At 40.2% G+C, this 13256-nt stretch overlaps 1 protein-coding gene across 1 annotated transcript in view; it reads right to left on the minus strand.

Moving 5' to 3' along the window:
- Positions 1–1488: 1488 nt before the first annotated feature.
- The window catches only part of DGKQ (diacylglycerol kinase, theta 110kDa), a gene marked incomplete at its 5' end in the record, with an annotated part of 32761 nt that continues 20993 nt past the window's right edge, over positions 1489–13256 (minus strand). Inside the window, 5 exons of the mRNA XM_009579244.1 lie at positions 1489–1978; positions 3145–3297; positions 5065–5176; positions 6813–6959; positions 12180–12280. Coding sequence (XP_009577539.1) covers positions 1880–1978; positions 3145–3297; positions 5065–5176; positions 6813–6959; positions 12180–12280 — 612 coding nt within the window. The remainder of the gene's footprint in view (positions 1979–3144; positions 3298–5064; positions 5177–6812; positions 6960–12179; positions 12281–13256) is intronic.

The raw sequence follows: 13256 nt of genomic DNA on the forward strand, positions 1-13256 counted from the left end.
CAAGTAATGATCAGATGTTGCTGAAGCTGGCACAGTGCTTAAAGTACAGACTGATCAACAAGACCCAGCAAGAACTGCCTCAGCACATAACTGGCTCCAACACAAAACAGCTTTTGCTTATTTCAAAGTTACACTGAAGTCCCCTGAAGCAGCTGGAGATGTTCTAGACACACTGGCAAGAGGAACGCTCCCAAAGCTGCCACTTGAGTGATGAATTCATGCCATCCATAGCTGAATTAGTCATTGCTGTGCAACACGAGACAAGTAAGCCCACTGGCTAGCTAGGTGGGCTCTGGCCAACATGGCTAAAGCAGCTCCAGGCAGCAGATGCATATAAGTCGCAAAACCATGCAGGCCCCCTGCACCACAGCTGGCTCAGAGGGCACCTTGTGTGTGATGTTGACCTGAAGTGAAAGGTTGAGTCACTGGAGAACCACAGTGAGATGAGACCAGCCAAGATGTGAGTGAAGACCAACACGATTACAGCCATGGACAGCAGATGTATGTAGTGTATGACAGGACCAGAACGTCTGCTCCAGTGCCAGTCTCTAGCAGGAAGCTGTTAAAGCAGTACTGGATCCCCGCATCTTCAGCAGATGGGTAAGCACAGAGAGGTGATCTCGGTCTCACAGGAGCTGACAGAGGAACAGCCTCTGAAGAGCACACACTCATCCAAGTGAGAAAAGACAGCCAGTGTCCCTGGGCCCACACCTGATAACTACACCCACCAAGGACTTGAGAAGGCTGACCAGGTAAGTGAGTTTTCATGGCGGCTATCGCATTCCCAGTTATTTGAAGCCTACAGCATGTCATATGCACACTACAGGCTCCTCAGCGAAGCTATGCTGTACTTCAGTTCAGCTCTAACATGTGACTGTGCTAATTTACTTAAGTGAAGACTAAATGGTACTCCTTTTACCCTAATTGGTCATGATTCTTTTAGTCTTTGAGCTTGCTGTTAAATAATAGTCCAACTGTGACAGATTAATGAAAATGAAACAGTACAAGTAAAGACAAGAAGAGAAGTCTGGTGTCAAAGATAATGGTTCCAATGATAGAAAAAAATCAGTATAATGTAATACTGCCTCGGGTATTCTTGTTCCTTTTTTACGTTAGAGTGGTAGCTGCTGAAATTCAAATGCCTTTTAAAACAGGCTTTGGCTGAATAATATAGGAGAAGCTAAGCTGCAGCTGAAAACCTGCTCTACAAGCTGTTTCCCCTTCATTCATACTGTCCAAATACTGTTGAAGTAAACTCTCTGAAATATTTTGACTCAACTGTTCTAGTACTTTCTCTTTTCCCAGTGCACAAAGCTCCTTTTATAGAAATCATCTCTCCTGTGTTTTGTATTTTTCTCTTTATGGTAGTACTGTTTCAGCTGTGCTATTTGGACTGATCCAAGGAGTTCTCAGCAGCTCATGTCTTTGCCTTTTTTTGGTTGGAAGGCTACTGTGAACATTAATTTAAAGGAATACATTTTCATCTATGGAACAATGCACCAAAATTTATCTATAGAATGATTTTCTTTAAGAAAAAGCTGGGAGGAGAGGAAGAGTCTTTGTGAAGGTAGCTGCAGAGATCTCAGCATCTTGGAATCTCTGTTTGGCCTCAGTTTCTATATACATGAAAAACTGGGAAATGGCTTATGGAAAAGCAACCCAAAGTAAACATTTCAGACGAGAGAAGCAGTACATAATAGTTATTTGTAACAATGAGGCACTATCTTTGAAAGACAAAGTAGAACCCAGTACTATCAAAATGTAATGAAAGGCACGCTCATAAGCAACCCTCTTCACTAGTTGTCTGCACTCAGTTTTTCTGAACTATCTTGGTATGTACAGTAGGTGTGCTGCATCACTTGCGAGCAGAGGTCTCCACTTAGCGTCCTCCTTCAGAGACTGACATGCTATCCACTCTCATCTCTCTCAGGCTTCCAGTTTTCTTCTGTTTCTGCTTGGATTTTTTCAACATACGGACCTAAAATGGAAAGTTTCAAAAGAAAGTGAGTGAGTATTAAAATATCTGTAGTCACCTATAAGCAGATCTAAGGCAACTAACTAATAAACAAATAAAATGCAGCAGAAAAGCATTTAAATAAACAAATATCTGAAGCACCTATCCTTATAGCCTACAGGGTTAATTGCTTTTTTTACATAAATTTACATATATACACATGTGCGTATATGTATATAGATGTATAAGGATATGTATGTGTGTGCATATATATTCATGTACACACATATACATACACATATATACAGATACAAACACTATTAGTCACTAACCTGAAAGAAAGTTAGAAATATTTCTCACTGGAAGGACAAGTTAGGTTTGTTCTCTCTCTCTTTCTCTTTTCCCCCTTCTCTCTCAGGAAAAGAACAAAGTTTAACATATTCCAAAACATTTGAGGTATGACCCTCTTTTTCACCCATTTTTCCTCTGCAAGGGCCATTGTTCTGGCAGCCCTCCCGGTAGGGCTACATATTCTCTGAGATTGCCTGTAGCAACAAATTTCTGTGAGTTAAAAAGGCATCCTTAAGGTAGCAGGCAAATGTGTAGACTGGTATGCACCAGAGTCAACTACAGCAAAATGTTTATTTCACAATTTCAGTGTCAATAGAGAAGTTAAATCTTTAGGTAGCTGATATTCTTTTCCTTCTACATATACATTGAGATATCAAGGAAAGATATACACTGATTACTCCAAAGTCTGTTTTTCTCAGACCCTCCTCCTCCATTATTCAGTTTTCTCCTTTGCTGTTCTCTGACAGACCTTCCCTTCTCCAGCGCTGTCAGCAGACTGCTTCCTACCTCACACACTGCAATACTACCATGGCCCTCACAACTCTGATCTGCTTCAGGGCAAGCAACACTGCCTGGAGATCTCAAGACGGGAAAAATTTAAGTCACTAGGCTGAAGCTCAGAGACTATTTTTTTAAACACAAGCCTCACCTGAGCCAGTGGAGAGGGCCCTCAAACCATCCCCTGTGGAAACTGCTGTGTATTTATCCAACAGTTACCACTCCATGCCAACTAGTGCCTTTGAAGTTAAGCATCAGAACACAACTGACAAGCAAGAAAATACAGTAATATCCACTGGAGAAACAAAGTCAACTTGCTAAGACAAAGCTACAGCCAGTACCTTTGGTCCTGCAGCAGAAATAATAATCTGGCCAGGGGCCTGAATCCAGGGCTCTCCATCAACTTGAACTGGAATTGGCTTTAGGAGTGTTACACGAAAATATGAGCCTTGGGCTATGCGGATTCCTGATCGAAAACCACCTTGGACTTGACCCTGTTAGGAAGTAAAAGTCAGGATATCACAATAAACAAGAAACACAAATACTACTTAAACTGGGTGGATGGAATTTTATTCTGACATTGTAAGTTTCAAGTAAAAGAACTGCTTAGGTAAAATCTGCATAGGATGCCTTTACTGACGCAGCATTAATTATTTAAGTTAGTGCATGAAGAAGAACTCAGGCCTGCAGGCTGCAGGAGGCAAAATAACTTACACAGTGAAGTCATTTGTACATTCAGGTTGGCCAAGGAGCATATACTCACAAAGGTCTTGTTTGCTTTTACTTCCCCCCTTCCATAACACAGTAAACACATTTTAAAAACACCTAACTATACACACAGACTTCGGCACATGTGAAACTCAAAGTCTAAAAGCACTTTATCAAACAGGGAGAGAAAGTTTTGCCAAACTCAACTCCATATACATATATATATATACACTCAACTACAACTAACGGCTGAGTGTTAACTGTAAAAAATGAAGCAAAGTGAACTTCGCTGCTACACATTCTCTTGGGGAATGTGTACACACATCAAACATAGGGCTAAAAACCTTAACAGAAGATCACAAAACCAGAGCAGGGGTTTGTTAACATTTATATTTCAAAGCAATGGGTACACTCCTTGTTGCTTCTAACTTCACAAAAATTTTAAGGATCTCTACCAAACCACTTCTTCTAATGGAATGTTTTATATTTGTCTTCCTTAAAAGATCTAAATTACAAAATGGTGAAGTTGGCCAACACCACAGATCGAGCTGCACAAACAATTTTAAGCACACACCTTTCCATTTTTGGTGGTTGCATGGATTAGTTGTCTCTAGTTACCTGATCACATACACTTTTTCAGCAGCAGATTTCTTAAGATAGTAAAAGAAATATGAAGAAAAGACAGAAATAACCCTCCATCCCACAGGACTGTGTTGCTAATAGCAGGCCATCATAAAAATATGTAATACATGGAAGAATTAAAGTTGCACAAATTGGGCCATAATATTCTTTGAGAAACTGGCACACTATCTGCTTCACATAGCATTCGGATCAAGAGCAGCTAGCATCAGATTCTCAGAGACAGGTGTTGGAAAGCCTGTGGCAGATAATTATAAAGCCACCTGTCTAGAAGGAATCTCTGCCCTGATTGTGATGCGGTATGACAAGATTTTTCGCAAATACACTAAGTGAAGAGTGGGTGTTTTTGTAATAGTAAAATAAAATCTTGTTTTCGTCCCATGAACTGGTTTTGACACCACGATACCTGTTACGAGAAAGCTAATGCATGCCGTAACACATACATATATATATTTGCCTTTCATATATATATACATTATGTATCTGGCTTGTTTCAAAGCACACTTAAGTCATGAAGCATTTCCCCATGCACTTTTAACACACTCCTATTACTTCTTTTTATCCAACCCCAGGTTTCTTCAGTTTCCGTTCCATCTATCGTAGTCAGGCACCTAAATATGGATCTTCAAGGCAGGCCAATAAACAGGCAATGAGAGGGCACTGCAGTCCATGAACAGGCATACCAGCTGCAGCTAAGCTCCTGACATCCAAAAGCTTTGTTGACAGACAGCCGACGCTGCCCATGAATTCTGTTTATGGTCTATAACCATTTCTGCATGACAAGTACCTGAATAATAACCTTTACATAGATGCATACTTTCTAGGACTACGCACTTGCAATGGACTATTTGTTACAAAAATAAACCAGTCTGAGAAAACATGTTTCCTCTGTTCTTACTGGGATGCCAACTTACCATGTGAACAACACCAGTCACACCAACAACTTCCAGCAGGCCATCATCGATGCGTGGTTTCTCAAAGCGGTTATCACTCTCAGACCCCCAGAGATCGGCTCCGGACCCCCAGCTGTGTAAAGAGCACACTGCAGTGACCGCCTGTGGACCTGCTGTCTGCCACAGAGCACCCTGCCCGATACCCTGCTGAAGCAGCTGGTTTGCCAGACTTCAAAAGCTAGACACCCTGCTCCCCACCAGCTGGAGAAGACAACACAGCTTTCTTGCACTGTAAAAGCAGGAAGTGCTTTCCTAAAATTTGGAAGACTCCTGACCAGATCTTTCAAGAGTGAAAGAAGTAGTGAAATAAGTAGTTTCCATGTGAAAGAAAAAAACTAGGTAAGAAGAAAGTAACTCCAAAGAGTTTTAGTTTGCTGGGAAATACAGGTTACAGCTACACTAACCCTTAACTTCCAAGACTTAAGAACTTAACATAGATCTTACTGGTCTTGACAATATTCATGCAAGCTACTGAAGAGAAACTAAAGCTAAAACAAGTATCAAGTTTTTATTCTTGTAGCTGGCCAAACTCACTTGTAGTTAAGCAGGTATTCCTGCACTTCAATCCTCTGAAATGCTTCTGACAATTTAATACCATGTTGCTTTTTGTGCAGTATTGACCCTCCTTACTCAAATTACTCGCTTACTGTTTCAGTGCATTGACTGCCCAGTACTAATCGTGATCTTTTCTTCTCCACTGTTCTCATGTGCAACATATACTTGTGTGTATGTGCATGTGCACATATGTGTGTGTACATGTAAATATATATATTTGAATAAAAAGTTGAAACATTTTCAGACTAAAATGGAAAGAGATACAGGTAGTTTGAGATAAGAGTGTACTTGAAAAAAAATAGTATGGCAGCACTAATTACCTGCTGGTTTTGTGCAAACAAAAAACCTGCCTCTACCAACAGCACATCTAAGGAAGCCAGATTTCCTGCAGATTTGCCTTCCTTTCTTCCACGGCAGTAACTTTAGCTCCCTGCAGGTGTCAGGGCAGCCCCCACAACCCCGTGAAAGGCACCTGAACTGTGGGTTTTCCACAGCTACCCAGGTGGCATCACCAACTCCACATATACTGACCAGCTGGCTGCAGGACCTGGACAATGTTTTGACAGTTGAATCCTTACTGGCCTTCACTGCAGGAACTGCTTAGGAACCTGGTCTCTAGCATGCCATAAAGTGTGTGCAAGTTGATCATCTTTGATCCTTCTACAAGTCATGGTGAAATCCGGTGGACTGTTCAAACAGTTTGGGGGAGGGGGAAAATGGTAGTGGACAGAAGCCACAGGCCTACAACTATGCCTAAAAAGTCATGGTTTACTAGAAAACTGCTCCAAAAGAAGTCTGAAGATCTTTGGTGAGGAAATCATTCCAAATTACTGTTAGGACACAGAAGAAATAGCAAATGTACAGGGGCTTGCACTGGGAGAACAAGATAGTACCACCTTCATGTGGAGTGAGATATTGAGTTTCAAAGGATCAGAAAAATCATGTCAAAATGGTATTAAGAGCTAGCTCCTAGGCACAGTTGCAAAGCCAGCGAGTCAGGCAATAATCAAAAATATGCAGTAACAACCATCTACTAATACAGACCATTTAACATTTTATCTAACAATTTGACATTTGATGCTCAAATACCAAGCAGCACTTCCACACATACAGCCAGACATGCATCCACACAGGATCCTTCCTCTGCTTTTTACCTGGGTATATTAATAAAAATGAGTCCTTCTATACTTGGTAACTCCACCTCGTGCTGGTCCACTTGAAGCTTTATGTCTTTGTGAAGATTTCTGGTATGACTTATCTTCTGCAGCCCAACTTTCACGTAAACTCCTTTGTTGTGAAACCTAGGAGCAGACAAGCATCCTGTAACTAAAAGGTAAGGCCCAGCATAGCACTCTTGCTCGTACGTACACCAGTATTGTCCTCTAGCAGGTAATTAAAGAGTTTTTCAATTAAAACTCTCTCCAAATTCTTCTAGCTTTACTGCAGAAACAAAGCATAAGCCACAAACTGCTACTTTATACACCTTTTACTTACAGGATGATTTGTGCTGTTGAGGCATGTGGAGATCTGAAATTTTATTACAGAAAAATCATCCCTCCTTAAAGCATTGTCTGAATGCAATGCTTGTTTGAAATGTAAACTTCTAGGCTGGGAAATTGTACATTAACAGAGGTCTCCATGAAACATTTAAAAATGTTTTCTCATGCAATACTAGAATAATTAAGGCACAAAAACCTTTGCGAGTCTTTGCTTTATGTGTCACTAATTCATCTGAAATATACTCAGCTGTAGAAACTTAAAACACGTTTAGTAATGTTAACCTGTGACAGAGCTCTAACATCTCTAATTTTAGAGTAAAAAAAGATGAGGAAGATTCTATGGCATCCCTAGAAATGTCAAAATATTTTAAGAATAACATAAACAAATGTTAGTTAAACACACACAGTATTTTCTTCTATAATGGAAATCTTTGGATACATGGCTTTCAGGGCAACCTTAAAATAAAAAGCATAAACTTCCATTGTTTGACCCTACTAGCACAGGGGTGTCATTGGAATCCAACTCTGCAAAATCTCTCTAGCATTATGTCTAAATGCTGTAGACATTCAAGTGGGGAAAACAGCCAATTTAGCATGTGGGTTATAGTCAATTCTTCAGACAGAGACTGTTCAGTTCTTTTAAATTATTACACTGGAATGATTAGTCCTACATGCTAACAGTTTATAACAGCACCGAATTAAAGGTAGCTGATGTAACACCATTTAACATATGCTTAACATATGCTTCCACTCCAGACAAGACAGTAAGATGCGTCTATGCTAAGACAGATTTTGTCTAATTTGGATACAATTGAAAAATAACGGAATATCGGTAAGAAACACAATACTGTAAATGTCCCTCCAAAATATTAATTTTTGTTGCATGAAGAAGGAAGCCTACAGAAACTGAAAGAATACGACACAGTGCCATAACTGCAGACACAGTCCTGAATTACATGACTCTAAGAAACACTTACGGACCACTGAGGTCCACAGGATCCAGAGACATTGGATACAGCACCCCATGACACACAACAAAGGGTAAATCTGTCAGAGGTTAAATCCTATCACTCCATTCTTGCATACATATTCCATTCCAGTTATGTATCTTATTAGGACATTGAGACCAAACAAGAATGAACAAACTGATTTCTCTAATGTTACTACGCCAACTCCTACCCAATGGTTTTGAAGGTGACTGAAAGATTTTATGATTAAAACGGCCAGCCAAGCTTGGAAGGGTGATCTTTGCACATCAACCGCTAGAGAGAATCACCACCCTTCTTTGCACATCTACATGTGGGACATAGTCTGGGGAGAAAGTGACAGTGGAAGTTGTCAGTCTACTGCTAGCAGTAGCCAATAGCGTACTAGCTTGCCCACTTGGGTAGAAAGAATAAGCATCTCCTAAAGCAAACCCTTGGTTAGATATATTTTGCAGACAGTAGTTTCACCACATTTAATTAGCAAGGCAGGAAGGAGGAAGTTGTCCTTGGAGCAGTCTCCAACACCTTATTTGTGCTGAAGGAAATCAAGGTTTGCATCAGGTGAGACCCACAATTGCAGTCACTGCTGTAAATGACACTGATGGGGATGAGAGGGGAGGGCAGGGCATTACATGCAGCTCATCCATCCCCATGGAGCCAGTGAGTCCTTGCATCAGGTTGCCTGCAACATTGCATCATGATGTCATCCCAGAACTATTTGGAAGGCTCTCTAGAGTACAAATATGGAATTAACATCCTACTGCTCAGATGAGTTCGGGGATTTGACCTACACAGCTCAGGAATCACCCTTTGGTTTGTTTTTCTACAAAAGATGCACTACAATTATAGCCAACATTCACACACTACCTGATGCCCCACTGGCTACACCCATAAAGCTACATACACCCTTCCTGAGGGACATTCAGAAGGTTGGACTGATTCTTCAGTTTAGCTAATTGAGTATCTCGGAATAGATAAAGTTAAAAGGTGATCCCATATAGGACCAGTTGCATGGATTATGAAAGTAAACAAGTGTTTTTTAAATATTGCAATCCTGTATTTATCCTTGATAGAGCAAACTGAAAAACTCCCTTTACTCTTAAAAAGTCCCATGAACAAGTCTCCATAGACTCAGGGAGACACCATAGCATCAACTTACACTGTTAGTTTAATCACCTCTGTGGTTGTTGCCCAAGAAGCAAGCACCTCTGATGGCCAGAGGAAGCAAGACCATCAGTAACTGCTTTCCAAGCTTTCATGAAAACAAAATAAAGAAGCCAGTTCTCAAGAGTCATGAAGAAACGAAGTGAGCTGATGCCGAAAGCCAGACTTTTCAGAGCTCCTGCCAACTGCTGCACACCCAGAAGGGTAGGTTTGGGGAACTCTTTTTTTAAAGGTGATGGATAAGAAATCTGTGTGCCAGGCCTTCAACTGCAATTTCCCTGGAGCACTAATAAACATCTCTCAGAAGCAAACCTCTCAGAACTGCAGCACACAGCACGGAAAGCTATCAAGCAAAACAAAATGATCGCCTTTTATCTAGTCCTGCAATTCAACAAACCCACCACTGGGTGGGAAATCACCACTGCAAAAGCTAAGAGCTCTGACCAATAATTAGCATCCGTTTGGGTGCTTTTATTAGGGTGATCTTATTCACTGGGAAAGAGCTTTACCAGGTTCACATATAGAGGACACAAGATGGAAAAAAAAGAGTTAGACAGTAGCCATTGTAGAATTTTAAAACCCACAACTGAAAAATCAAATAACCAATACTTTCAAACTTTCCCCCCACCAAGAGACAGAACAGTTCTGTATCTTTGTAAAACAATTCTAAATTCGCATTAAATCGTGCCGAATATTCTCTCTGCCTAACCTTACATCCAGGAGACTGCCTGCCACAGCAGTCTCCTCCCAATTTTAGGTGGCACAAACAAGATGTGTTCTCTTTTGTAATAGGCAACCCTAAAGACTGCGCCAGGATCCCATGGGAATGGGGGAATGAAGGCAGATGCCCTGATCCTTAAGTTTTACACTTAAAAAAACTCACATAGCTTGGCACTCAACAACGTAAAAACCATCACTGCCAGAACATATACTATTTCTACTGCCCTGAGATGCAAGTTCAGCACTAAATTCCCTGCAGGGAAGTCATCACTACACTGTGAGCTGCTAGCCAAAGGTAAGGAGTCCTGAGCATATAAAGAGACTCCACAGCATGAGGCCAGAGAGCACACAGCTTTCAGGACATTTACCAGCTTAAGGACTTGATCCAGAAGAGCACTCAAGCCCATTTTTGTTCCAAGGACTACCTGCAATTTCTGTTGCCACAGCCTGAAACTTCCTGTTCTGCACTCAAGAGCAGCCAGTTCACACGCCAGCAGCTGTTGCATCTGGCATTAAGTAGCCACCCTTCTTAGTTAATTTATTGAAAATAATTTAAAAAATGCTAATCTTGCTGGCAAGAGTGTGCACTTGCATATCCTAGGAAAGGGTAAAGCCAGCAGTTTTAACAATCATTGTCACAGGCAGTGAAAGGCAATAATTATGTGTCAGCACTGTCAGCCTGCACAAGCTGTTTGTCTCCTGAAAAACTGTACCTCAGTATTGATTCGTTACTTCATGTTTCTTTTCCAGATCTTGAATCACAGAAATATAAAACCGTTCAGATTTAAAAAAAAAAAAAAAAAAAAAAAAAAAAATCGTCTTTTCTTTCCCACACGCCCTTCAAGGCATGCTGCTTGCATGGTGTCCAAATATGCATGTAAAAGGTCTGCAGGAACGGTACCACGTCATTGCCCAGTGCACTGCAGGTGCTGCACACTGTGAACTGACTGAGACAAAGATTCAAGGGACAAAAAGCACACAGGGCAATAAAAGTCGAAGTATAACCCTTAAATACAGTGGCAATAAGAAAAGTACACATCTTTTAAAGTGCTGCAGCTTTGTGAAGTCAGAGTAGTATATTTTAAAGGAAGAATGAACATAACTCTTACATTATATTAATTATACAAGTAAATCTAGAACAGTTTTATACACCAGAACAGGCACTGCTATATGCAAACGTATTGCCCGATTTTACTACCTATGATGTTTTTAATCCAGTGGATTGAAAATGCAAATCGGTGCCTAATAGTAACTTATGTACCACAAAAAATATCCTGTATTATTTCATTTTTGAGAAAAAAACATGAGCAATGCCTGTAATGATAGACAGAACACTGCAAGATAGGTGGGATTACACATCATTATACTCATAATCGGTCAGAGAATATTTTTAATAGTTAGGATTTGAATATTGCATAGTTATAACTAGCTGTAACTTTCTGGCAACTAAGAGACAATTTAGAGAACATTTACTCACAAATATAGGGGAAAGCCGACAAAAAGAGTTTCTACAAGGAATTACTCATTAATTACACAAATGTGACTTCTTTTTCTCATCAATTTCAGTGATTATGGGAAGAAGAAAAAGCATTATTATTGATTATCTGCATGCTAGAAAGGAAGAAGGTCTCTCTCCACACCTTTTTAATCACACAGTCTCACTTGAGATACAGAGATCTTTTTTTATCCCTATTACCAGCTCGCAGGTGCTACCACAGCACTAAGCAAGGGTGGGAAAGGTACAAAGAAGTTCTGAACAGTGTGTCTATTGCTCACATAGCAGCACTGCCCTCCCTCCTGCTAAAGTCTTTGAATAAGAGATATTTCCACTACCTCAAAATTTCACTGAACTCAACATGCAGTTATTGGCAAGTAAGTATACTGAATAATAATGACAGGCCTTCCAAAAACTGCTTTGGTGCTCTCTCTTGGTAAAGGGGCAGGGAGAAACAAAAAGGGAAAACCAAACAACACCCCCGAATTTTGTGTCTACCAGTTCCTGGCTAACTTAATTCCTCCCTGTGCCAGCTCTGCCTCAAGCAATATTGTTTGTGGATAGCTGCAGCATTTCAAGATTATCAGCCATGGTGTAAGTCTGAAGTTAAGCAGTATCACAGAGTTTGCCCTTCACCCCTGGTTTCCCCAGGATTACCTGCTATTAAATTTCCCTGGTTCTTCTTCTCTAGCATGATGAAAGTCCAAGCTCAACTCTGCGTCAATGCCAAGACCACAGTAATTGTTCATCTGTACAATCTGACAAAAAAAATTGTATTATTTCCTCCTTACATTTATAAATTAAGAGGTTCCAAAGTTTTTCAACAAAAGTAAGCTTTGCAGATGTCACTTGCATCTTGACAGATTCTGGAAAACATTTTCCAGAAACACTGCACTAAAAATAAAGCTGTACGGACAATTGTTGACATGTGTGGTCATTATTTCCAAAGTATCAGAAACTTCAAAATTTAATCTTAATTGCAAGTAAGCATTATAAGGCAGAAATAAAAACAAATACAGAAATAAAACTAACCCAACTTCTCAAAGTGATTTTATGCAATAACTACACAAGTTGCTGAACACTAATGCCACTATTATTTTTGGCATCAGCCATGGATTTATCATGACATCTTTGGGAAGACGCTCTTAAAAAAAGCTGAAGCCAGATGAGTGAAGAACTTCACCTCTCAGCTGCATTTTAAATAGCTCCCTATATACCAGTCTCAAGTTTCTACAGATTTCAACCATTTCTGCAATTAATTCTTCCTTTCATGCCAGTTCATTCCATAGCTTTTCTATTCTAGTCCTTGACTATCCCACCCTTCACCTTTAAAAAGCAAATTAGGCACTCAAGGCAAATAGCCAGATGAGTGAAGAACTTCACCTCTCAGCTGCATTTTAAATAGCTCCCTATATACCAGTCTCAAGTTTCTACAGATTTCAACCATTTCTGCAATTAATTCTTCCTTTCATGCCAGTTCATTCCATAGCTTTTCTATTCTAGTCCTTGACTATCCCACCCTTCACCTTTAAAAAGCAAATTAGGCACTCAAGGCAAATCAACCCCTGTCTCCACCAAGTGAAAAATAGCTGGAACGTGAGCAATTAAATCCTCCAATTGACACATAATGCCTAGGATTTTCCAGTGACTGGTCTAAAATCTTAGACAATTGCTACCATTATTACAATTTCCTGCTTTCTTTTTGCGACCCCCTTGTCCAATTTCTTTGTTTCG

The sequence above is a fragment of the Fulmarus glacialis genome, unplaced genomic scaffold (assembly GCF_000690835.1).
Source record: "Fulmarus glacialis isolate BGI_N327 unplaced genomic scaffold, ASM69083v1 scaffold12256, whole genome shotgun sequence".
NCBI lineage: Eukaryota > Metazoa > Chordata > Aves > Procellariiformes > Procellariidae > Fulmarus > Fulmarus glacialis.